The 23,374-nt window shown below is 49.2% G+C and overlaps 1 protein-coding gene across 1 annotated transcript; it reads right to left on the minus strand.

The window, feature by feature from the left end:
- Positions 1-1,384: 1,384 nt before the first annotated feature.
- Positions 1,385-22,348, minus strand: TSPAN32 (tetraspanin 32). Its single transcript, XM_008504701.2, has 8 exons — positions 22,255-22,348; positions 19,662-19,776; positions 18,320-18,417; positions 12,222-12,296; positions 7,866-7,967; positions 6,353-6,445; positions 4,556-4,639; positions 1,385-1,907 (listed from the first exon to the last, which is right to left on the minus strand). Exons 1-8 carry the CDS (start codon positions 22,318-22,320, stop codon positions 1,812-1,814), a joined length of 729 nt encoding a protein of 242 aa, XP_008502923.2. The 5' UTR covers positions 22,321-22,348; the 3' UTR covers positions 1,385-1,811.
- Positions 22,349-23,374: the final 1,026 nt, after the last annotated feature.

Consider the following 23,374-nt stretch of genomic DNA (forward strand, 5'->3'; position numbering starts at 1 on the left):
ACCTCAATAAACAATTGCTACTTCCTGGTTTTCATGGCTAAAAGCCCCAACAAGGAGAGGGTGAAAGCTGTTGTTGGCCCAACAGACTTTTCACCCAGGCACCTTGCTTCCAGCAGGTTTTCCAGCAGGTTCTAAACCTCCTGCCAGGCTGGGTTTGCAGCTCAGGAGTGGCTCTGCCCCTTTGCAATGAGGGCAAAGCACAGCAGGGAGCCACTGCTGAGAGCAGAGTTCTCCAGTTGATTGAAGCTATTAAAAATGTCTGTTTGTTATTGGTAAGGTGATGTAAAGAGGTCATGGAGTTGGACATTGGATTGTTTGGCCTGGCTGAAGATCAGTCCTGTTATTTTACCTTCAGTCCTGCAGGTACGTGTGATATCAAAGTCCTTTTGTATTGCACAGCAGCACGATGGGTTAGGGAAGTTAGATAAACACAGAGCTAAGGCTGGAAGTTGAACAAGTCCCTGGGAAATCAGGCTGGTATCGAGCTCTAGGAGAGCTGACTAAATGCTAAGAATTAAAAACTAATGGTGTATTGCATGAGCAAGAAGTAATAACAGAGGGCTGTGTCCTTGGTGCTGGTCATTTGTCCCAAAGTTCTTTGCAGCTCAGTCATGGTCAGGAACATGGCCCAAATCAATCAGTGCAAATGTCCAGGACAGGAGAGCACATTCCCCATCAGTAGTGACACAAGTTGTGTCCATGCCAATAGCACAAGGTCAGTCCTGGGCTGTGATCCAAAGCCATCTTCCTAGAAACATTGGAAGTTTGGGGGGTCACAGGAAACTGCTCAGATGACAAAGCTTAACATGAGCCATCGATGTGTGCTGGCAGCCCAGAAAGCCAACCATGTCCTGGGCTGCAGCAAGAGAAGCAGAGACAGCAGGCTGAGGGTTGTGATTCTCCCCTTTCTGCTCTTACGAGAGCCCACCTGGAGTCCTGTGTCCAGTTCTGGAGTCCCCAACATCAGGACACAGAGCTTCTGGGACATGCCCAGAAGAGAGCCACAAAAGTGCTCAGAGGGCTGAGCACCTCCCTGGGAAGCCAGGCTGAGGGATTGGGGTTGTTCAGCCTGGAGAAGAGGAGGCTCCCAGGTGAGCTCAGGGCAACCTTCCAATATCTGAAGGGGCTACAAGAAAGCTGGGGGAGGGCTTTGGACACGGGGGGATTGGGAGAGGACAAGGGAAATGGATTAAAACTTGAAGAGGGGAGATTGAGGTTGGACATTAGGAAGAAATTCTTTCCTGTGAGGGCACTGAGCCCCTGTCCCAGGTTTCCCAGGGAAACTGTGGCTGCCCCATCCCTGGCAGTGTCCAAGCCCAGGTTGGATGGAGCTTGGAGCAACCTGGGCTGTGGGAGGTGTCCCTGCCCATACAGGGGGTTTGGAATTGGCTGGTGTTAAGATCCCTTCCAACCCAACCCAATCTATGATTCCATGACAGCACAAGAGAAATTTGGTTTAATGCTGTGATTTTTTTTTTTTCTGGGCTTTTCTATTTTTGCCCTCTTTGTGCCCTGCTTGTGGAGCTACAGCCCATACATCCCTGGGGGATGTGATCTCCATCTCCCAGGTGTCTCTCAGTCCCTGTGCATTTCCAGTGAGGAGGCTGTGGGACTGCTCCTCTCAGAGCATCTCCCACTCTCACCAGTTCAGAAAATCCCACCAGCTAGTAATGCAGGAAGGGGAAACGTGATACACATCCCATCATCTGACCCCACACAACCCCTTCCCGGGGGATTTTGTGAGTGGCTTCAGACACCTTCATGCACCAGGACCTGTCTCTGCCTGACAGGGATGCCTGGGTGGGAGGTTTCTACCTCTCTCTCAGGATGTATTTGCCTTTACGGTCCAGGTTGCTGCTGAAGTGGATGGAGAACCAGAGGAATGAAGTCAGGAGCATCCCATAAACCTAAATGGAAATAAATGAGACGATTAAATGCCACACTGATTATGAGGTTCCATCTGTGCAAAGAAGGGATCATAAATGCTGCCTGTTAGTCCACTTGGCACTTCTCAACTTATGTACCAGCCTGTCCTATTTTTCTTGAGAGCTGTTTTCCAGTAAAATGCTGAGCAACATGGGGAAAAAACCCAAAACCAATACATGGTTAAAGCATCTGGTTGGAATTACTACCATATAGCTCAAACTCTGTCCTAAAAATACCAAGAAATGAGATGAAACCAGGAAATTCAGATTTCAAATTGCTGCCACAAAGCATTCCTCCGTGCAAACAAAAATCTGTCTCATAATAACAGCCTTTTGTAAAGAGAACATGGGATGGAAAAAAAACCCAAACTTCATGGCTTTTTTCAGAGTTAAAAAAAAAAAACCCAACAAAACAAACAAACAAAAAATCCCCCTAACAAACCCCAAACCCCACCCCATGCAGGGTTGTGAATGCAGAGGACACTGAATTTCCTCTGCACTGGACTAAAGATGCTGCCTGGTGCATCACCCACTGGGATTGTCACAGGCACCAGATCAGAGGTAAAGCTGCTGGGGGAAGGAGAACAAGGCTGTGACAATGTGCTCTGTCCCCAAAGTCTGCCTAAAGGTGCATCATTCATTGCCTGTGGCTTGATCTGGGGACATTGTTGGCTGAAGGACAATGACATCAGAGAAGCTCAAGCCCTGGTCTCAGCCTTCCTCTGCATCCTGCCATCACAAGGGGGAACTCTGCAGAGAGATTTCCTCTAGCACACACTTCAAAGGCAGCTGCCTTATCTGCCTATAGCATCAAAGCTGTGGGAAAAAAAAAAGAGGTATATAATACAAATGCTCCTGCTTGTCTGAGTGGAGCTGCAGGGAAATTCCTCCTACACCTGAGAGGAATTGGAAAGCAACCCCAAATATTCACACATTACTTCACATTTATTTCTCCATAACAAGGTCTGGTTGTTTTCCTAATTTACTATTATCAGTAGAAAATACAAAAGTGGTCCTCTGAGTTTTGCTTGGATGGAGAAGAGTCTTCTAACCCAAAATAGTGCCAAGGTGGACAAAAGTTGTGAACCAGCCTCCAAATACAGTGTCAGTCACCAAAAGGTGCTCCAGCTGGGAGCAGCATGGAGATATCACAGCAGACCAGACCTCTCTGAGGGGTAAAGAAAAAACCCTCCTGGCATCCTCTCTTGTCTGGTGTGCTTCACCACATGTGCAGGACCCCTGTGCAGAGGTAATTACAAGGATACATCTCTGCCAAGCAGGGGGTAGGCATAGGAGCAAGCTTGGTTTAATGAGTGGCACTCTCCAGCTCCAAAGGAACCATCCTCGGGTACAATGACAGCTCCTTCTCCCTCACCAAACTCCTCTTGCAGCATTTTTGATTTTCTCCCTCCATAAATAAGTCTCAGAAATTCAGCACAGACCCTTTCTACCCAAGCCATCCTCCAAAGATGATCCTACCCCTTGTCTACAAGATCCTACCACTTGTCTTCAAAGCCAGCACCTGGGAGCCCAGGCAACATACTCCTCTCCTTACAAGCCCGTGCTTCACCTACCTGCTGCCCAAAATGCACCTTACTGGGTTCATTAGAGGTCATTGATAGGATAAGACCTTCCCTTTCCACTGCTGGTGCTCAGTACCTCTCAAGACCTTCCAGCTCTGGCTGCAGAAAGCAACTTCCCAGTCTGATCTAGGAGACAGCACTGGGCAAGCTTCCTAAATTATGGAGCTTTTACTTCAACTCTTTTTCCATAACGTCTGCCAGCTTTTTACCTCCTCTGCAAGCCCTGTGCCAGGTGACATGGCCTCTCCCTTGCAGGAGAAGACATACAGGCAAGCCTGGGTGCATGAAATGCAACCAGCACTGCAGCCTGCACCTGCTGCTCTCTGCTCCTGCTGCTGTGCTGAGCTGGGGCAGAGAAACCATGCAGTGAGGCTGTTCTTGCAGGAAGGCAGAAAAACCATGCAGTGAGGCTGTTCCTGCAGGAAAACTCCTCTGCCCATCAGCCTGGCCAAGCCAAGTCATGGCCCTTTCCAAATTTCCATGGTGGAGTCCACCCCCACCATTTGTATCTCTGTTGGGGCCAGGAGGATGATCAGAGGGCTGGAGCATCTCTTCTATGGAGAGACTGAGAGAGTTGGGGTTCTTCAGTCTGCAGAGGAGAAGGTTCCAAGGAGACCTCATTGTGGCCTTCCAGTGTCTGAAGGGGCTACAGGAAAACTGGGGAGGGACTTTTTAGGATGTCAGGGAGGGATAGGACATTGGGGAATGGATTCAAACTAGAGGAGGGGAGATTTAGATAGGAAATTAGGAAGAAATGAGGGTGGTGAGACACTGGCAGAGGTTGCCCAGAGAGGTGGTGGCAGCCCCATCCATCCCTGGAAGTTTTTAAGGCTGGACAGGGCTCTGAGCAACCTGAGCTGGTGGGAGGTGTCCCTGCCCATGGCAGGGGGGGTGGAACTGGATGCTCTTAAAGGTCCCTTCCAACCCTGAACATGCTATGATTCTAAAGATCACCCAAAATCCTATTCTGGGGGCTGGTCTAGGATAGGTTTTCCCAGCTAAAGACACCTTCTTGGGGCCAGAATGCAAAGGAACAGACATAGCTACCGTGAAGCCAATGGAGATGCCCAGGAGCGTGGAAACAAAGTCCAGGTGCTTCTTCAGGAAGTCCTGGATCTGTTGCAGGCAGTCCTGGGAGAAGAGAGAGAGTCCTTGTAGCACAGCAGCAGCTTGGTGAGGGCTTCATCCCCCAACAGCACCTACCACAACCCCAGACAGAGAGGGATGCACAAGGGGGATGTAGCATTGCACAACTGGGCAGTTCTTTTTTTTTTTTTTTCCTCCTGCTCACTGAAACTTGGGAAGACACATATCTGCAGTTCATTTTCTGTCACTACTACATGGTTGTGATTTTCTTGGTATGATGGATTTTGGACTGGGGGGGTGGGAAGGGATGTGTGTGTACACTGCTGAGTGTGGCCGAGCAGAAGCTTTTTTCTTAACACCTCCTGGAAAAAGAAAAGTGGGAAAAACAAAGGTGGGAAAGCAGAGCACACCATAACGCTACGAAGACATCCCCCAGAGATACAAATTAACATCTCCATTTTGCAGGGTGTCACAAATATTAATTTACAGAAGCCTTAAGTATGCCGGTGGCCTCAGGGAAATCCAGGAGACTTAGCCCAGAGAGCCATTCCAGAAAGGCAAAAGGGCCTTTCAGAAAGGCTTTTCACCCCATGAAGTGATTTGCAGGGCGATTTGCAAAGCCAGAGAGTGACTGTACCCTAGCTACAAACCTGCGGTTCCCCGAGTTGCAAAACGCATCCTCCCACTCACGTCCCCCCCCAGGAAATGCAAACCCTAAGCGGGGGGATGGGAACAGAGTCACTCCCACGGAGCCTGGCTTTGCTTTCTCTCCCTTCTTGCTCTTTCAGCCCAGTTTGACCCCGCTTCGAGATGGGATGCTCCTGGAGGCAGCGCCGGGAATGTTTGCCCCGGGGGCACGGCCGTGCTGGCGCATCCCGAGGTTCTGCCACGCCATCCCGGGCGCTGCCACCTTATTCCGGGCTCTGCCACCTTACTCCGGGCTCTGCCACCTCATCCCGGGGCTCTGTCACCTCATCCCGGAGCTCTGCCGCCCCATCCCGGGGCTCTGCCACCACCCGGCATCTTTGCCTGGCATCCAGGTTTTTGTTACAGCTGTAGCAATGTGGTTTTGTTTTTTCCAAGGGCCAAACAAACATATTGATGCTGGCGGCTTCAGCTGCTTCAGCTGCTTGGGCTACTCCAGTGGGAGCAAAATAATCACGGAATATGTTTGCTCAGGGTAGGAAGCCTGTGCTGTGGCTTCAGCAAGAGGTGGCTGCTTTGTCAGCTTCCCTGGGAGACTGCAAAGGGGAATGAAGTGCACTTGATGAAGCTGCTGGACATCATAGCCCTGCTTTCATCAAGTTCTCATTTTAGCATCTAATGACAAGGAATGACAGCAAATTCCACATGTGCTGTTTGTGGGACACCTTTTCAGCCTCAAAACCGGTGTCCTGTGGAAAGGTCCAACAGCTTTTCTCAGCTCAGACACACTCCTGTGGCATCTCACACCCTCCACAGAGGCAGAAAATGAGGAGGAAGATGGAAGGAAGGAGCAGGCTGCAAACAAAAGCATTTTGAAGGCTTTCTAGAGCTGCAAAGGAAACTCTATCTGCAGGTCTGAGACCTCCTGGTCCACCAGGGCTCCCCCAGCAGGTGAGACCCCTCCTTATTGACCTAACAACCCCCCAGCTCATGGCAACCACAAACCATGGGAAAGCCACGGATCCCCTTAACACTTAAACACCAGTGAGATGGCAGGAGCTGGGGAGCAGTGGTACCACCTCGCTGTGGGGTAGAAAAAAACTTTTTCCTTACCTGTCCTGCACCTTGCACCTGGCCAGATGGGCAAGTCCTGCTCTCAACACTGGTCGTGTCCCCAAATGGAGAATGCTTCCCACAGCACAGGAACTGGAAGAGAGGGAGAGGTCTGCCAGTCACCAGCTGGGGCTCTCCCCATGCTATGGCAAGAGGTGCTGGTGCTGGGCCACCCTTCCTCCCAGGGCTGCAAGGAGCAAAGCAGCTGCAGCAATGGAAGGGAAATGCAGAGGGGGTGGATGGATCTGGCCCCAGACTTGCCCATTCTGCTTCAGGACTGCAGGCTGGGGCTGGAGCCAAGCCCTCCCTCCATGTTCACACACCAGTGTTCCCAGTGGCTGGTCTGGAAAACCCAGGGATGCACACACGGGTTGGTGTTTTTCCTATTTGTCATGGGCTGGGAGAGGGACCCAGCAACACCCACTGCATGACTGGTTTGCTATAGGCAGGGTGAAGTGGCCAGCTTGGAGCTCTAGCAAAAAGAAAATATAAACCAAAAAGGGGTAGGAAGGAACGTTTCTCCATCAGTTAAAGTGATCAAAATAAGCAATTGATGAAGCTGGGAACTGTGCCTCAGTCTCCTTGCAAAGGGGGACTCTGGATGTGCAGATGTGGATGTCCACCCTGCAGAGCAAGCACCACCAGACCTGGTCATGGGCTCCAAGGGCTCCCATGGCTGTTGCAATGAGAAACGTTTGCCTTGAAGAAGCACAAATGAAATCATCAAAATTAGGATGATTTAAGAAAAGACAGAAGGATAAAGGGAGTTTTCTGGGAGGGGGGCTGTGAACAGGCAAGCAGGGCTCATCTTCCTGCCTAGCCCTGCTGCATTCCATGAACATCCCCCCAAACAGACCCTGCTGCATGAGGAGACAGCACCCCCTTAACTCAGGGGGGACTTGGGAGTTTCTCACCATGGGAGATGTCCTGTCCTGTGGCTTTGAGGGCAAGCTTACACCCTGTGCTCTGGACAACCACCACTGTCCACCTGCTGAGCTACAGAGAAGTCCCCTGCACCAACAGCATCCTGGGTGATGGTTTAGGGGGGGCTTGTTAGTAGCCCCCAGCATTGCAAGGGGCTTTATCCAATAATCCTCAGCCATAGGCTCAAGGGGAAACAGAAACAACCAAGTCCTGATGCTTCTGCCAGACAGGGTGGGATTTTCCCCCTCCCTCTGATGAGGGGTACCAGAGGTGTATATCCACCTGCATGGACCACAGAGGATGAGCATGGACTGCTGAGACAGACAATATGTATTTATCTCAGCCTTTAAAAACCTTTTACCAGAGGTGGTGGCCCCTTCCTCCTACTGATAATCTGGTTTCTCAAACCTAGGAAGAGTAAGAAGGCAGAAGCAGACTTTACAGCAGGCTGGAGGACTCAATCCCTGGGGGAAAAATAGCATTGCAGCATTCCTGGGGCAGAGCAGAGGCTGAGCCCCAGCTTGCTGAAAGCCTTGGGAAACCCCCCCCCCAGGGCAAGGTTTTCTGCTAAGGCTGAAATACAACTTACTGCTTGGTGGATGGCAGTCAGCTCCTGCCTCCTGATGCTGGAGCCATTCCTCCTCACCTCCTCATACACCAGATCATACACATCCATCATGCTGTCTTCCACCTGTGATGAGAGCAGAGAGCTGGACATGAAAAACACTGATTGCAGTTGTCTCTGGAGGGGAAAAAAACCTCTCACATCCCCCCCAGAAAGTCTGCCAGGTAGAGTAAGAAAAAAAATGCAGTTATTACATGACCAAGGGGCACCTAAAGCATGGAAAATCCCATGGGAAGGGCTGAGGTGCTGCACAGGTACCTCCCTCTGCTCCATGTGGACTCTCTGGCATCGCACCAGGGTCTCACCAGCAGCTTTTAGCCTGGTTTGCATTTAGGGTGGGAGAAGAGCTCTGGTGCCTATGAGCAATGTGCCTCCATCCAAGCTGACACCACCTTCCTGTCCTGATGGGTGACTGTGAGGACAGGCAGACAGTGAAACACTAAAACAAAAGTTGAGAGGATGGTGTTATCCCAGTGATGGAGGAGTTCCCCCAAACAGAGCCAAAAAAATAGAGTGATTCAGTGGTGAAACAGACCATAAATATTTACCACCCATGTGAGAACACGACAGATCCCAGCCAGCTCCTGTTTGGGTTCCAAAAGGGAAAAAATGACAATTGCCTTTCAATGCCTGGAGTCAAAACCTTATTTCTTGCTTTCATTTTCCCTCACTTCCTCACCAGCACTGATCTGAGCAGGCAAAAATAATGCAGCAGCAAATCATCATCTTAACAACTTTTCTGTCTGGAATGGGGCTATGTTTGTACCCAGAGCTGCAGCAGAGCCCTGAAGCACCCATCCATGCATGGAAGCATCTGTCTAGCCCAAGCTGGAATGCTAGCTCATGCATGCTTAATGATGCAAAAAATAAAACCTGAGAGCATGAGACAAAGCCACCAGGTGGTTTCACAACCTATCTTTACTTGCAACATTATTTTATCCAGCAAGCACAAGTTTATCCCTGTATTTTCCTTTGATCTGGGATGTAACACACTGAAGACCTAAACTGCAGCACTGCAGCCTCAGCAGAATCCCACTGCCCACTCCACTGCCCAGCAACTTTTAGTCCATTGCCTCAGAATAATTTTCTTATTCTGTTTCTTACACCAGGTGTTGGAGAAAAAAAAATAATACATGTTTAGGGTTAAGCAACAGGATGCCTTTTGAGTGGTTATGCTGACAGAGTTAATAACAGGCTTTAAGGAAAGTTTAAGTCCCTTAACTCAGACAGTGGTTAGAAAGTAATGGGCTGATCCAGATGGAAAAGAGAAAGTCTGTCTGGGCTTCTTTTCCAAACAGGTTTTGCACTCCCCCATACATTAGCATCATTACGGCCAAGTGGATTTTCCTGTACCTACTGGCCCACTGCTGGAGTATCTCTGGATGAAGCATCCCCTTGGAAGGAGACTGCACCTGGGATGCTCATCAGTCAAAAAAAAAACCACCCAAAAACCACAAAGCTAAAGATGAAGCATCAGTGAAGCTTTGGTTGAAGTAAAATCTCCAGGTTAAGTGATCTGGAGGTCACACCTTGCAGTCATTCTTCTCCTGGAACATGCTGGGTGAAATGTCCTAGCTCTAAATCAGTCCAGTAACTGCTGCCTCCCATTTCTGTCTGCATTCCTTAATGAAACAGCCATTTACAGATGGTACCAATGGCTTGTTGGATACAGCACATGGAAAATCACCACTGAGACTGCTGCAGCTGGTTCTAGGTGCCTCAATAGAAGAGAATTTTTCACTTCAATTAAAAAAAGGAATTTTGAGGTTGTTTAGCATTCTCTAAATATCTTAGAGAGACAGGGAGAGGATCTGGGATATTCCTCTGACTTATTTGTTCTTCCCCATTTTGTTCACTATTTTCTCTGCAGAACTTGAGCAGTTTATCAGTGTCTCAGTAAAGTTATTTTCAGGCAGAGAGATGGATACAATGCAGCCTGAGAAGACAGCACAGAGGGGCCTGGACCTCACAAACCCCATTCAGTGCCACATGGATGGGTCCATAGAGCAGTAGAGGGATCAGCCTTATTGGTAAAGCTGGATAAATCACAGATTCCTGGTTTTTCCATGTCTGGTATATGTTAAGAACAAAGACAAGTAGCACTGAGTCTATCTGGGATGTGGGTAACCTGGAATTTTTTCAAATACAGGGCATCTGTCTGCAAGAATTCATTCAGAAGGTCACAAAAGCAGAAAAGAACAGAAAATGAGAAGATTCATATTTTGTTTACAGTGGAGACAGTCTGAGAATATCAAATATTTACAAATAACTCTTCTTTTTCTGCTGCCCTCCACAACTCTCTCTGTAAACAGGACTCAAACAGAGTCCCAGCTACAAAAAGGGCACCTTGCTTTCATCGTGTTCAAACACCACCTTTATCTGGGGGCTCTTGAAAATAAACATCAAAACAATTTTTCAACTGAAGTTTTCCCCTTTAGCTGATTTTCTATAAGGAGGAAATTCAGGTTCATTTGTTTTTTTTTAAAACCACTGACAGCATCTGCCATGGTTTGGGACCTCCCATCTCTGGGGAGGGTTCTGCTTTCAGTCCTGCACCCTGGGAAGGAGAGGGAGGGATCTGCCCCTGCCTGCTCCCACCTGGCACCTCCACACAGAACAGACTGAGATTCTGTCAATGGATTTTGCACAGGAAAAATGCAAATTTTTGTTTCAAGCATGAACACAGTGGCAGTAGCCCCTCAGTGGTTCAGGCATGTGTGATGGGCAGATTCAGTTTTACACCCCCAAATTCTCATGTTTTGGTAGCTGTGTACATCCCATCAGGCTTACAAGACACGTGTCAGTTTGATTTTTTTCTCCCATGTTACTGCAATTAATTATTTCTTAACTATATCTGACAGCAGCCACATGCAGGAGGCTGGGGGAGGACACCTGCTTCAGTTTTGCTCTTTATTTTGATAAATTAGAACCCCCCAAAAATAGCCCAACATTTTAGAAAGCAGAAAAAGCCACGACAATCTCTAGTGGCATTTTAATTTTTCTGGTTTTCTTTAACCAGAAAGCAAACATTTTATATAAAAAAAAACAAAACAAAAAACCCCCAAAACAAACAACCCCCCCCCCAGAAAACAAAAAAAAAACCCTCAGTGGAAGCTGTTTTGCTAAAAGAAAGCCAAGCAGCTAAAGCCAACCATAACACATGGGTGCATTTATGGGCAGGGCACTCAAAGCAAAAGAACAAGATAATAATTTGAAGTAAAAACAGATGTAGTGATGAAGATATATCCAGAGAAAGTCCTTCTCCTTTGAACATTTTCAGCAAAGTATTTTTTTCCTGAACATCCCTGGACTAACCCAAAACACAACTTGATCTTGCAGCCTTTTTACCCCCTGCTCTGTGTTTGTGGGTTAGAGCAATAAAACGAAATAAATTTGGATAACACCATTCCCCAAGACCAACCAGACACATTTCTCAATGCCATTTCTAGTTGACTGACACAGCTTTTCTTGCCAGCTTTCATCCCAAAGCTCTGCAGAAGAAGGAGAAACAAGGGATTTGCTCTGCATGGCTTCTCCCTTCAGATGACCCCATCAGAGAGGCAGCTGAGGAAGGCAGAACCCTGTTCTTGCAAAGGATGGAAGCATCTGATAGACCTGGGTCTGGATGGCTTGATCACCACCAGCTGCCTCTGGCCTGTATCAGGAACAGCGTGGCCAGCAGGTCCAGGGAAGGGATTCTGTCCCTGTGCTCAGCCCTGGTGAGGCCACAGCTTGAGTCCTGTGTCCAGTTCTGGGCCCCTCGGCTCAGGAAGGAGATTGAGGTGCTGGAGCAGGTCCAAAGGAGGCAACTGGGCTGGTGAAGGGACTCGAGCACAGATCCTCTGAGGAGAGGCTGAGGGAGCTGGGGGTGTTGAGTCTGGAGAAGAGGAGGCTCAGGGGAGACCTCATCACTCTCTACAACTCCCTGAAAGGAGGTTGGAGCCAGGGGGGGGGTTGGGCTCTTTTCCCAGGCAGCTCTCAGCAAGACAAGAGGGCAGGGTCTCAAGTTGTGCCAGGGGAGGTTTAGGTTGGAGATTAGAAAGAATTTCTTTCTGGAGAGGGTGATCAGGCATTGGAATGGGCTGCCCAGGGAAGTAGTGGATTCTCCGTGTCTGGAGATATTTCAAAAGAGCCTGGATGTGGCACTGAGTGCCATGGGCTGGGAACTGCAGCGGTGGTTCAAGGGTTGGACTCAATGATCTCTGAGGTCCCTTCCAACCCAGCCAGTTCTATGATTCTATGATTCTCTTTTATGGCAGAAATCATTGCTACAAAGTGCTGAGGAGATGCTGGTGGTGGTTCCCAGCAGGTGATGCTCACCTCTGTGCTGTGCATGTACCTCCAGCAGGCAGTTGGGATCAATCCACAGAAGGCCAGAGCAAAACAGAAAAATCCCTGAGGAGAATGAGGAAAAATACCATCAGTTACAGCATGGAAAAGATCTATGTGGAATCACTGCTGCTATCAGTTTAACAATGCTCATTTGAGCAAGTGGGGTTGAAGTTAGAGCTAAATGTCACCTCCTTTTAATATCCCTCATCATGCTGGTTACTTAGAAGAAATTAGATGGATAGTAATCTTATTGAACCACATATTTTCTGTATGCTGCATTTCTGCCACAGGACTGTACCCTGGAATAGCATCTCCTTACTCAGAGGATTCAGTTCCCCACATTTATAACCCAGCTATCAGCTTCAAAGAGGGCAAAGCCCACACAAATAATCCTTAAGGAAAAGAGGAATCAGGATGGGGAGCAACATGCTCTGGAAAAGGAGCTGGGCTTTATTCTGTTAGGAAGAACAAGCTGCCTTCCTGAAATCCTGAAACCCAGGCAGACAAAAAGAGGACAGAAATATAACCAAGGCCAGCAACTGACCCTGAAGTGGCTAAAAAAATAACAGCAATGACACAGGAGGTGGCTTGACTTCTGCCTCCTTCCCTAGGCTTGCAGAGCTGGAAGTTAGATGCCTCGTGTCTTTATCTGCACAGATCTGATCCAAAAAAAACCCCAAGCTCTGATATAAACAGCCCTTGGCTGTTGTGACAGCTGGACTCAAAGATCTTGTTCACAGTGAAAAAACAAAAAGTACCTGTAAAGCATTTGAAGGCCAAATGGGCTCACTAAATATGAATACACAGCTTAGTCTTGGAATGGTAAAAAATTAATAATAAGAACCAGTTAAAAATCACTGCCCTTACAAGCTTTCCCAGCAATCTGTCTGTCTTCCAGCATGAAGTTATGCAGCAGGGGAAAATTACCCAACTGAAGGCAGTTTATTTTGGTTTCTATTTCTTTTCTAGGAGTGTTTCAGTAGCTTGCCATAGCTGAAATCACTTTAAAAAGATGAAACCTCTCCTGCAAGTTTCCCAAACTCAAGCTTAAGGAAAGGAAGACCATTCCAATTCTGCTTCACCAAAACAATTGTGCTTAAAAATTATGCCTTTGCCAGAACAAAAAAAAAGCCAAAACTCCCTCCCTGTACAAGAAGAAAGGAAAATGTTTTACTTCAAATCCTGGAAATGAACATGAAGACAGCAATAAGCTGCCTTTTGCTGGTCCTTGTCCATCCTCCTGTGTTTCTCTGCTGCTTTCAGGACCTTGCTCTGGGGGCTCAGCTCCAGGAACATGAGAGCTGCTGGCATCACCCCAGGCTTGTGGCACTGCCTTGTCTCAGCAGAAGATGCTGGGGAAATCCCTGGTGTGACTCTTACAAAAAAAAAAAAACTTAATTGCCTGGCCATATAGGTGGTGAGATCACTCACTGCCTTGCCAGGAGCTGAAATGAGAGAATGGGACCCTAAAGGAGAGGAAAATCTGATCAAATGCTGGTGTGAGAAGGGGAATACAAGTAGCTAAGATGGGGAAGAACCCACAGGATGAGATGCCATGGACCAGAGCACTGCAAAACCAAGCCAAAACCTGGCTGGGGGTGGGGGGCAGTTAAACCCCTGCAGGGAGAGCACAGATTGGAGAGGGGAGGATTCACGAGCATTTCAGGTTGCTTCTCACTGGGAGCAGAATTTTGCACCTCCTCCAACACCTCCTACTCCAAACAAACAGCAAGGTCAACGTTTTCTCCAAAATCAGGCTAAAAGACAAGAAGAGAAAAAAAAATGTAATGGCAGATGACAAATCCATCACTGCTAGCAATGTGAAAACTCTTCCACACATTGGAAGGGAATTCCAGGAAGGGTTTTAACCATGAGGACCCACCATGAACCAGGAGAGTGGGAACAACAGCATCACCCAGGTTTCTCCCTGGGTGCTCACCCTTACTTCCTTTCCAAGCTCCAGCACTCACAACATCTCTCTGGGCCCAGAAACCCCAGGAGATTCAAAAAATCCTCTTCATCTCCCCTTTTTCAGCTCCACCCCACATCTTAGTCCTTCACCTCCAGCATCATCTCTCCCTTTATTCCAGCTTCTCTGGGAGTACTGAGATGCAGCCCCTTGGGAAGTTCACCCTCCATCCAGCCAGTGTGGAGCAATTACGTGGCTCCAAGAACATCTTATAAATGAATTATAGGCTGCTTTTCCCCTTCCCAGCCAAAAGGCTTTTGGAAGAGCAACTTTCTAATTACATTAGAAGACATTTGGAGGAAAAAAGAAAAAGGCAACGTGCAGTTTGCATACAAAACATGGGAGGGTCGAGGCTGGTTCATCATCTCCCAGATCCTTGCAGCTCCTTAGATCTGGCCACAGGCTGCTCCCTTTGCAGAAGGCAGCAGCCCCTGTCACCAGCCAGACATCAATTACTGGTTTATGGATGACCTTGTTTCCATCCTTGCTGCAAGGAACAATTTGTCTTTGAGACACTTGGCAGAACCCACAGAAACAGCCTCTTGTCTGGGGGTGGGTGCATCTTTTCAGTCACCTTGCTGATGCTTCCCCCTGAGTTAAGGGGCTTCACTTCAGATGAGGGAGGGCTCCTTTGGCTCAGACTGGGGTCTGTGGCTCTGCAAAACCCCCTCACCCCCAGGGAATGAGCTGAGCTGTGCCCTCCTCAGCTCCAGCTGCTTTTAATGCCACAGTGGCCATTAGAAGGAGCAGCTCCCTGTCACACTTCACAGCCCAGGGGTAGGGAAGAGATGAGCTCATTTTCAGGCTGCACCCAGCAGGTTGCATCCCTCCCTCCCTGACCCAGTTCACTGAAGAAGTCCATCACATTTTTGCCTTTTCACAGAGCAAACACGAGGCAGTGATCTCAGTCCCAAGGAGAGATCTGACCTCATCTCCAGCTGAGAGCATCAACTTTGTGCCTGCTCTCTGGGGAGCACCAGAGCACGGGTGCCTTGCTCAGGAGTGCTGCCCCACAGGGATGGGCACAGGAGGCTGATTCACTGCAAAAGCAAGATGCTGAAGTGAGGTGCAGTGCCATGAAGGGCCCTCTGCTCATTTGCCTACAATGATAACCCTGGGAACAGCAAAGCCAACAGCCTGTCCTGTGTGTTGGCCCTACTGGTGACAAACTGGGTTTTATCAGGCATTCAGAGAGGCTTTTTAATGACATTGGTTGGAATTGGTGCTTGGAACAGCTGCTCCACCCTGAAAAATTATTTTTTACTCTAGATGAGGGGTTTTTTTAGGATGGAGTGTTCAGGTATAAGAATTTCAGTGGGGATATTCTGCCTGTGCATTTTTTGTGCCACTCTCCATCTGATCAGATGCCAGCACATAACCCAGTGCCTGAAGCCCCTCTGGAGCCAGAGCCTCCCCTTTGTACAAGCAGAATGAGCAAAACTGCAGTTTTCCTTCCTTCTCCTCCCCTTCAACAGCACCATGAGAGCTGCAGGATGTTTATGTTTGGGACTGACTGCATGATGGACCACAGATCACCCAAAAGCTGGGTTGACCACAACTATAGCTGGAGGACAGTCAATAAACCTGTCACTGTTGAAGAGGAGCTTTGCAGGTAATAGTCCATGATTTTAGATTATATTTTAAGTTCTCAGTTACTGCCTAGAACCCACCTTCCCTGGAGGCAGCAGTGGATGCACTCTGGCATTATTACAAGTTCTGGGTGATGCTCTTAATGAGGCTACAGGATAACCCAGTGATATATAAACATATATATGCTTTAACCAATCTGCCCTGTGCTGCTTTCTAACCACGGTGAACCCAATATCACTATTTGGACCACACCAGTAAGGGCTGCAAAGACTAAAAACCCCTCCTCTGGATACACACAACCCCCCAAATAGCCAGGCAGAGTGAGCACTTATAATTTAAATAGACAATAAATGAATAAAAAAAGTCAGTAGGGGAACTGAGGCATGAGGAGACAGGATCCACCCAACAAGTCAGTGACCAGGGAAATGCTCTTTTAAGCCCACCAGCATCCCAGGTAGCATTTCCCCAGGGTAACTGGTTTACCAAGCTGCACTGTGGTGGATGAACTACATCGACCTGAGCTTGGTTTGGTTTCCTCTACAGCCACAGGTGTCAGGCACTTCCAGTCTGGTATCTTCCTTAAAGAGTGAATTAAATGGTCTCCTAAACAAGATGCTTCGCAGGGGAGGAAAAGTCTTTAAAAATCAATAGTGGAAAAATCCTCCCTATTATGCAAGCAGGGAAAAAAAAAAGCAAAAAAAAAAAAAAGCTACAAGCAGAGGGCTGAACGCTTCTGCTACAGCCCAGTGAGGATCAGCAGGGCAGGATTAGAGACTGACAACAAGTTTTGGAGCCCCCCAGGGCTGAACCCCACTCCTGCCTGCGACTGCAGCCACTGGGGCTTCCTCCCCGCTTTTCTCCCTGGCGGATCAGAGATGAAAGAGCCTTGGTAGGGGATAGGAACTGGTGGAAAAAAACAAGCAGTGGGCTGGCCCTTGCTGTAAAACACGAGCAATCGCGGGGGAGGGGTGGGGGGGAAGTTACCGGAGGCAGCAAAGCTCCCGTGTGCATTTAAGATGCTGATGGGCTGCTCGAACAAGGAGGAGGGAATAAAGTGAGCGGCTCTAGGGTGTATCTGAAGGGTTAATTTCTGCAGGGCTGGGGACAGACCACCCTCAGCAGTACTGCCCTACAGCCCGGTCCCCTCCCCGTCCGGAGCTCTGCGGGCCCGTGGCCCCCTCCAGCGGCGGAGCCGCAGCCTCGCCGGGCGCTGCCGGGGAAGATCCGCGGAGAAGCGGCCCCTCGGTCCCCTTGCACCCAGCCCTGCCCCTTCCTCAGGCTGCGGAGACAGTGGAAGGTGAGCTGAAAGAAAAGGGGCATCCCGGCATCTCCTGCCGAGAGCAGAGTGTGGTGGATGCTTCATGGCCGCGGGGAAAGCACCTTGCATCCTTCAGCGTCCCTTTCAGTATCATCCATCCCCAGGGAAAGGGGCACAGCACCAATCCTGCCCCCATCTGCTCTTTATCTTCAGTGGTACATGGTAGAACAACCAATTCTGAAGTCCAGCCTCCCCCTCTACAGCCCTGGGAGCAGAGCAGGGCTGTGACAGCACCTAAGAATGGATATTGGGGGGTGTTGTCCCCTTCTGTCCTGCCTAACCCTGCTGTGGTGACTGGTGAGATGCTTGAACCACAGGAGGTTACCAGCAGTTACACCTTGCAAATAGAAATGCAGCTTTGCTCAACATTTACAGAGAAATGAAGGGGCTTAGGAGGGGCAGCAGAGAGGCCAAAGAGCAGATGGATGATGCTCTCACATGGGGTGATCCTGGGGGTGCCCTACACAGGGACAGGGGTTGAACTTGATGAGCCTGATGGGTCCCTTCCAAAATCAGCAGGTTCTGTCATTCTAAGATCCTCCCTCCTCCTCCTCCTCACATAAGGAATGATACCATCCTCACTGCAATGGTACCAGAGTTCACCAATTAAGCCACACGACCCAAGCTGGGAATTCAGAAGCAACATGGCACTCAGTGCCACATCCAGGCTCTTTGGAAATATCTCCAGACACGGAGAATCCACTACTTCCCTGGGCAGCCCATTCCAATGCCTGATCACCCTCTCCAGAAAGAAATTCTTTCTAATCTCCAACCTAAACCTCCCCTGGCACAACTTGAGACCCTGCCCTCTTGAGACCCTGCCTCAACACCCCCAGCTCCCTCAGCCTCTCCTCATAGGATCTGTGCTCGAGTCCCTTCACCAGCCCAGTTGCCTCCTTTGGACCTGCTCCAGCACCTCAATCTCCTTCCTGAGCTGAGGGGCCCAGAACTGGACACAGGACTCGAGGTGTGGCCTCACCAGGGCTGAGGAAGGTTCCTACACAGCTCCTTGGCTAAAGAACCAAGGGCCAGAAGGATGCAGGATGCAAAAAAACCTCTGCAAGGTCATTCTTTTTACAATAAAGGTCACCTGGCAGGAACAGGGGACCCAGGCATGCCTGCTCCCAGGTGCAAGACCAAAGAGCCCCCAGCACCGGGTCTTAAGGGGAGGTGACAAAGTCCCTCCCATCGGGTCCCTCGGGTACGCACCATGGCTGTCAGGCGCCGAGATTCCCGCAACGTGGCAGCAGAGCTGAGCAGGGCTGCGAGGATCAGGGTCATGCTGAGGCAAATCCCCAAGTAGAAAGCTGGAAGGAAGTGGAACACGGTCAGACGCTAAAACTTTAGGGCTAAGAGAGGCTCGGCTTAATGCTTTCTGCCCGGAGAGCCGCCAAAAATTGCATTTTGGGGAGCTGGTCCAAGAGGATCGGGTTGCAAATCCAAAAGGGTTTTATTATTTATTCAGTAACTCCCAGCTGTGTATGAATTGCTTGTTTGGCTGAGCTGGAAGCCTTTGAGTAGTTCCCACGGCTCCAGGAGAGGCAAGCACACCCTAAAAGGGTGTCAGTCCACCCCGCAGACCGCAAGCTGTCAATTATTTCAGCACTCAGATAAAGATTTCCCCGAATGGGAGGTGCTGATGAGCAGCAGCCTGGCTGCTATCAGGACTTTGTGTGCTGCTAATCTCAGGCAACACTCACCCCAGGGCTTCCTCTTGGCCATGGCAAGGACCACAGCACCATGGAAGGTTTGGAAACTCTCAGCCAGGGCTAACTGTGTGTTAGCAAGGTGTTCATGGGGGCAGAGAAAGCAAAGCCTTGCTGGAAAGGGGGGGCTGGGAAGGCTGGGAGAACCCCCGAGTGCCAATCTGTGTAACCCCTGGTGCCTCTAGGAAAGAAAGGCTGTACCTTTGCTTTGGGCTCACGTGGTTTTTACACCTGTCTTATTAAACTGAAATTGAGAATGAGGATCCAGAGAGGGTATCAGCATGTTTCAGCTCAGAGTATCTCCTGGGAGAGATGCAGAAGATGCAGGGGCAGCAGAGGTGAGGGCAGGATTTTAGGATCTGGGATGCTCTCCCTTTGCTCTAGCCTTGGGATTCAGTTTATGTAGGGAAAAACTCCCACATTTCCTCCAAAACCAGGTGTTACCATGCATTTCTCCTCCCAGCCTCAAGTATCTGTGCTCTGCTTCAAGTCCTGGATCAGCTCCTCTCCCCACACCCTTGGCTCTGTCTATAGCTGAGATCCCCTTGGGCTTTCATAGCAGCAAAAGGGAAGGATGGGGAAACCATGAATGGGGGGGACAGGAGCAAAATGCAGCAGCACCTGAGAACCCTGGGCCCCCACAGCAGCCTTCAGTGCCAGGCATGTGGGTCTGACACTGAAAAAAAAAAAAAAAAAGCATCTGTGGGGCTGTTAGCCCAAGTGCATCTTTCAAAACCCATCCTCTGCCTCCTCCTGCTATGCCTCTGCAGTTCTTTTGGCTGCTCTGGGGGTTTTGTAGCTCCTGAGCTCATCAAAACTCTTCCTGGGATGCCAGTGCAACTTACCTGTGTGATGGATGACCCTGTAGGAGTTGCTTTCCAGGGAGATGTCACTCATCAGGGTGAAATGGAGCCCATACTGGGTGACTGTGGTCAGTGTGGCAATGGACAACCCCAGGAGCTGGAAAAGAAGGCTTTTAGGAAGGGGTTGACAAGGCAGCAGCTCTTGTTGGGCATCCACAGAGCCCCACACAGATGTATACAGCCTGAGCATCCAAACACCTCTGCATGCACCCCAAAAGGCACATAAAAAGACAAACCCCAGACACCTAAACATAATAAAACTCTTTTTCTCTCTTGCATGTGATGCTATACAGCTCAAGGTCTTTTGGCCTGTGTTGGGGGATGGAATTCACACCAAGTGAAGAAAGCCCAGAGGATGGATGTGCTTGCAGCACACCTCTGCCACCCCAGCCCACCCTGCAGAGCATCCACATACATGAGGGTTGCCAGCTTCAGGAGGGGTTTTGGGGTTTGCCCTCTGCTTTGTTCTTTGCAGTGCTAGTCCCACTGCTTGTTGTTGGCAATATTTCCTATTTTACAATGCAAAGAGCTGAGTCTTGTACTGCTCTAAGCCATCTGTCCTGGTTTCTCCTGGGCTCTGTGTTTCTGTCTCATGTCTGAGCCCACTGGTGTGCCCAAGGCATGGGGTGACTACCAGCACATCACCCCCAGGTGATGGAAGAGGTGATTTCTGGTGGCACCTGGCTCTAGAGCAGGACTGGTGGCAGAGGTGGGGACAGAGGCAGCAACAGCAGAACAGTGAAAACCATAGAATTGACTGGGTTGGAAGGGACCTCAGAGATCATCAAGTCCAACCCTTGATCCACTACTGCTGCAGTTCCCAGCCCATGGCACTCAGTGCCACATCCAGGCTCTTTGGAAAGATCTCCAGACATGGAGAATCCACTACTTCCCTGGGCAGCCCATTCCAATGCCTGATCACCCTCTCCAGAAAGAAATTTCCTAATCTCCAACCTAAACCTCCCCTGGCACAACTTGAGACCCTGCCCTCTTGTCTTGCTGAGAGTTGCCTGGGAAAAGAGCCCAACCCCCCCCTGGCTCCAACCTCCTTTCAGGGAGTTGGAGAGAGTGATGAGGTCTCCCCTGAGCCCCCTCTTCTCCAGCCTCAACACCCCCAGCTCCCTCAGCCTCTCCTCATAGGATCTGTGCTCGAGTCCCTTCACCAGCCCAGTTGCCTCCTTTGGACCTGCTCCAGGACCTCAATCTCCTTCCTGAGCTGAGGGGCCCAGAACTGGACACAGGACTCAAGCCGTGGCCTCACCAGGGCTGAGTACAGCTGAGTACCAGCTGCAGCTCTGCTCTAATGAGCCTGGAAGATATAAGATAGGAGGCCACTCCTATGTCTCAAGATAAGGTTTCACCATTTTGGGTCTTTACAATACAAACACACAGGGCAGCCATCCCTGTGCCAAATGTTGCAGTTCAGTGTCAGCATCACCCCCACTCTATGACATTTTACTTCCAGAGCATCCCATTGGTTATTACTGGAGGGTTTAGTTTTGAGGCTAAACACAACCAAACCAGAACATTTTCTGCTTATAAATACCCTAATTTGTGGCACCTACTGACCCTTCCTGCTGTGCATTACTGCATACCTTGATCCACAGCCAGCAAAATGCTAAGTGCAACACTGCTTAGCTCAGATTTCTGAGAAACACCAATCTAAAATCCTCCCAAGAGTGATAATGTGATTCTTGCCATCCACAGCACCTCCTTCAGACACCTTTGCTACCAATCCTCCTTTCATTGTCTCCTGGTGATGTGTTCTACTATTTACAAGAGAAAACAATGTACAGACACTGGTCCTCAAATGCTGAAATTTGGCCAAGCTGCAAATTTCATGTGAGGCCCCAACTAAAGCATCACCTTTCAATTACATTCTTCCTAAGCCACCACCACATTTTGAAACTAAATACAGGTGGCTATTTTTTGTTTAAGAGTGCAAGTTTTGGTGAAGTGAGGAGGCAGTAAGCACATGCATCTCAAAAAAACACCCAGCAGAAGCATCCCCCCAATTTCCAGCATTTTTCATCACCTCTAGCAACTGGTGTCAAGAAGCTTCCCTTGAATTTGCTTCAGAAGCTGACAAGAAAAGATCCCTAGGGCTGCTCTCCTTTTGCTGTGCAGATCCACTGACACCTTGTGGGTTTGCATCCTCACTGATCCCAACCCCTTTCCCAGCAACAAGTGTGACTGCACCAGCTCCACCTTTTGCTCCAAGGCAACAGCAGCAAAGATCTTTCAGCTGCAAACCACCCCATCTGCCAGCAGCAAGTTTGCTTTTCTCCTTGGAGCAGCTGCTGGGCTGTGGAAGAGCTGCAGCAGCCTGAGAGCCCTGAGAAACCAGAAGTCTATCAGGGGAGAGGGGGTGATGCTGGTGGCCAGAGATAACAACCCAGGGTGTGATGATAACTCAGGCAGTTGGCTTTGCTTGCCCTCCACCCGTGCAAAACAGAATGTAAGAAAGCCTGACCCTCTCCAAGCTGAGATGGGAAAGGCAATGGTTCACCTTGATTCTGCAGAAATCCCCCCTCCCAAAAAAAAAAACAAACCAAAAAAACCCCTGCCTGCTCACCATGACACAGAGGCTGGTCACCAGCAGCTGGCACTTGGTGGTCCTCATCCAGCACTTGGGTCCCATGGCTGCTTGTCCCTGGAGAGAGCTGGCAGCTGGTCCCCCCTGCTCTTGATAAAGCCTGGGTTTCCACCAAAGGAAGGCATGACCACAGCAGGGCCTCTCGGGAAGTGGAGGCTGCACCACGTGCTGCTGCACCTCCTCCTAAAAGCCCTGTTCCTAAATCCTCCTGGGAGCAGCCACCTCCTGCCCAGGCTCTGAGACATCAGGTGGCTTCTGCCCCAAGACGCAGCCAGCTGGGAAAGGAGGAAAGGCAGAGAGGAAAAGAGCCTTTCATTGAGGCCAGGGAAAGTCCTGAAAAAAAAATAAATTAAAAATTCAGAAAACATTATTTTGCAAAAAATGTGGGGTTTTTAAAGAAGACATCAAAAACTCCAAACAGACCTGCAAAGGAGTCTTTCCACCCCATTCTCTCCCCTCCCCCACCTCAATGTGGCACTAACCTTTGGCTGAGACTCTATTAAAACTTTTATTTGCAGAAAAGCAGGAAAAAAAAAAAATCCCATTGGTAGTATTTTATTCAGGAAAATGGAAATATATAAATGTGATCTCCTGCTCAAGAGAACCTCACCATCCATGGACATTTTGGCTCTGTCCTTTCCCCTCTTCTAACACTGAAGATGCCAGGGATCCAGTGGGATACAGAAGACTCGGGTGACTTGAAAAACCTCTCCTTGTTGGATGCCTGTTTCCCAAAAGTAAATCTCAAAGGAGATTCAAGAAGAATCTGGCCCATCTGACAAAAGGGAGGCTGGATGGCCATGTGCCTTAATCATGCTCAGTTTCAGGATGAGATGGGTGGAAAAGCAGTGAAACAGAGTAATGGAAACCAGTCACACTCCCCCAGGTGGCAAATAAAAGGATGGGGGAGGCAAAACCATCCCAAGTCCAGAGCTATAGCTACAGTGAGTGAGAAAGAGGAAGGATGAGGGGAGTGAAAAACAGGAAGATGAATTTTGAAGAGCAAAGAGAAAGCAAGTTGCACAAAGGCATGAGCACAGGAAAAAGTATGAAATGATTTTCTGACTACATAACTTGATTTATTGCAAGCTTCCTTGCA

The sequence above is a fragment of the Calypte anna genome, chromosome 5, assembly GCF_003957555.1.
Source record: "Calypte anna isolate BGI_N300 chromosome 5, bCalAnn1_v1.p, whole genome shotgun sequence".
Lineage (NCBI taxonomy): Eukaryota > Metazoa > Chordata > Aves > Apodiformes > Trochilidae > Calypte > Calypte anna.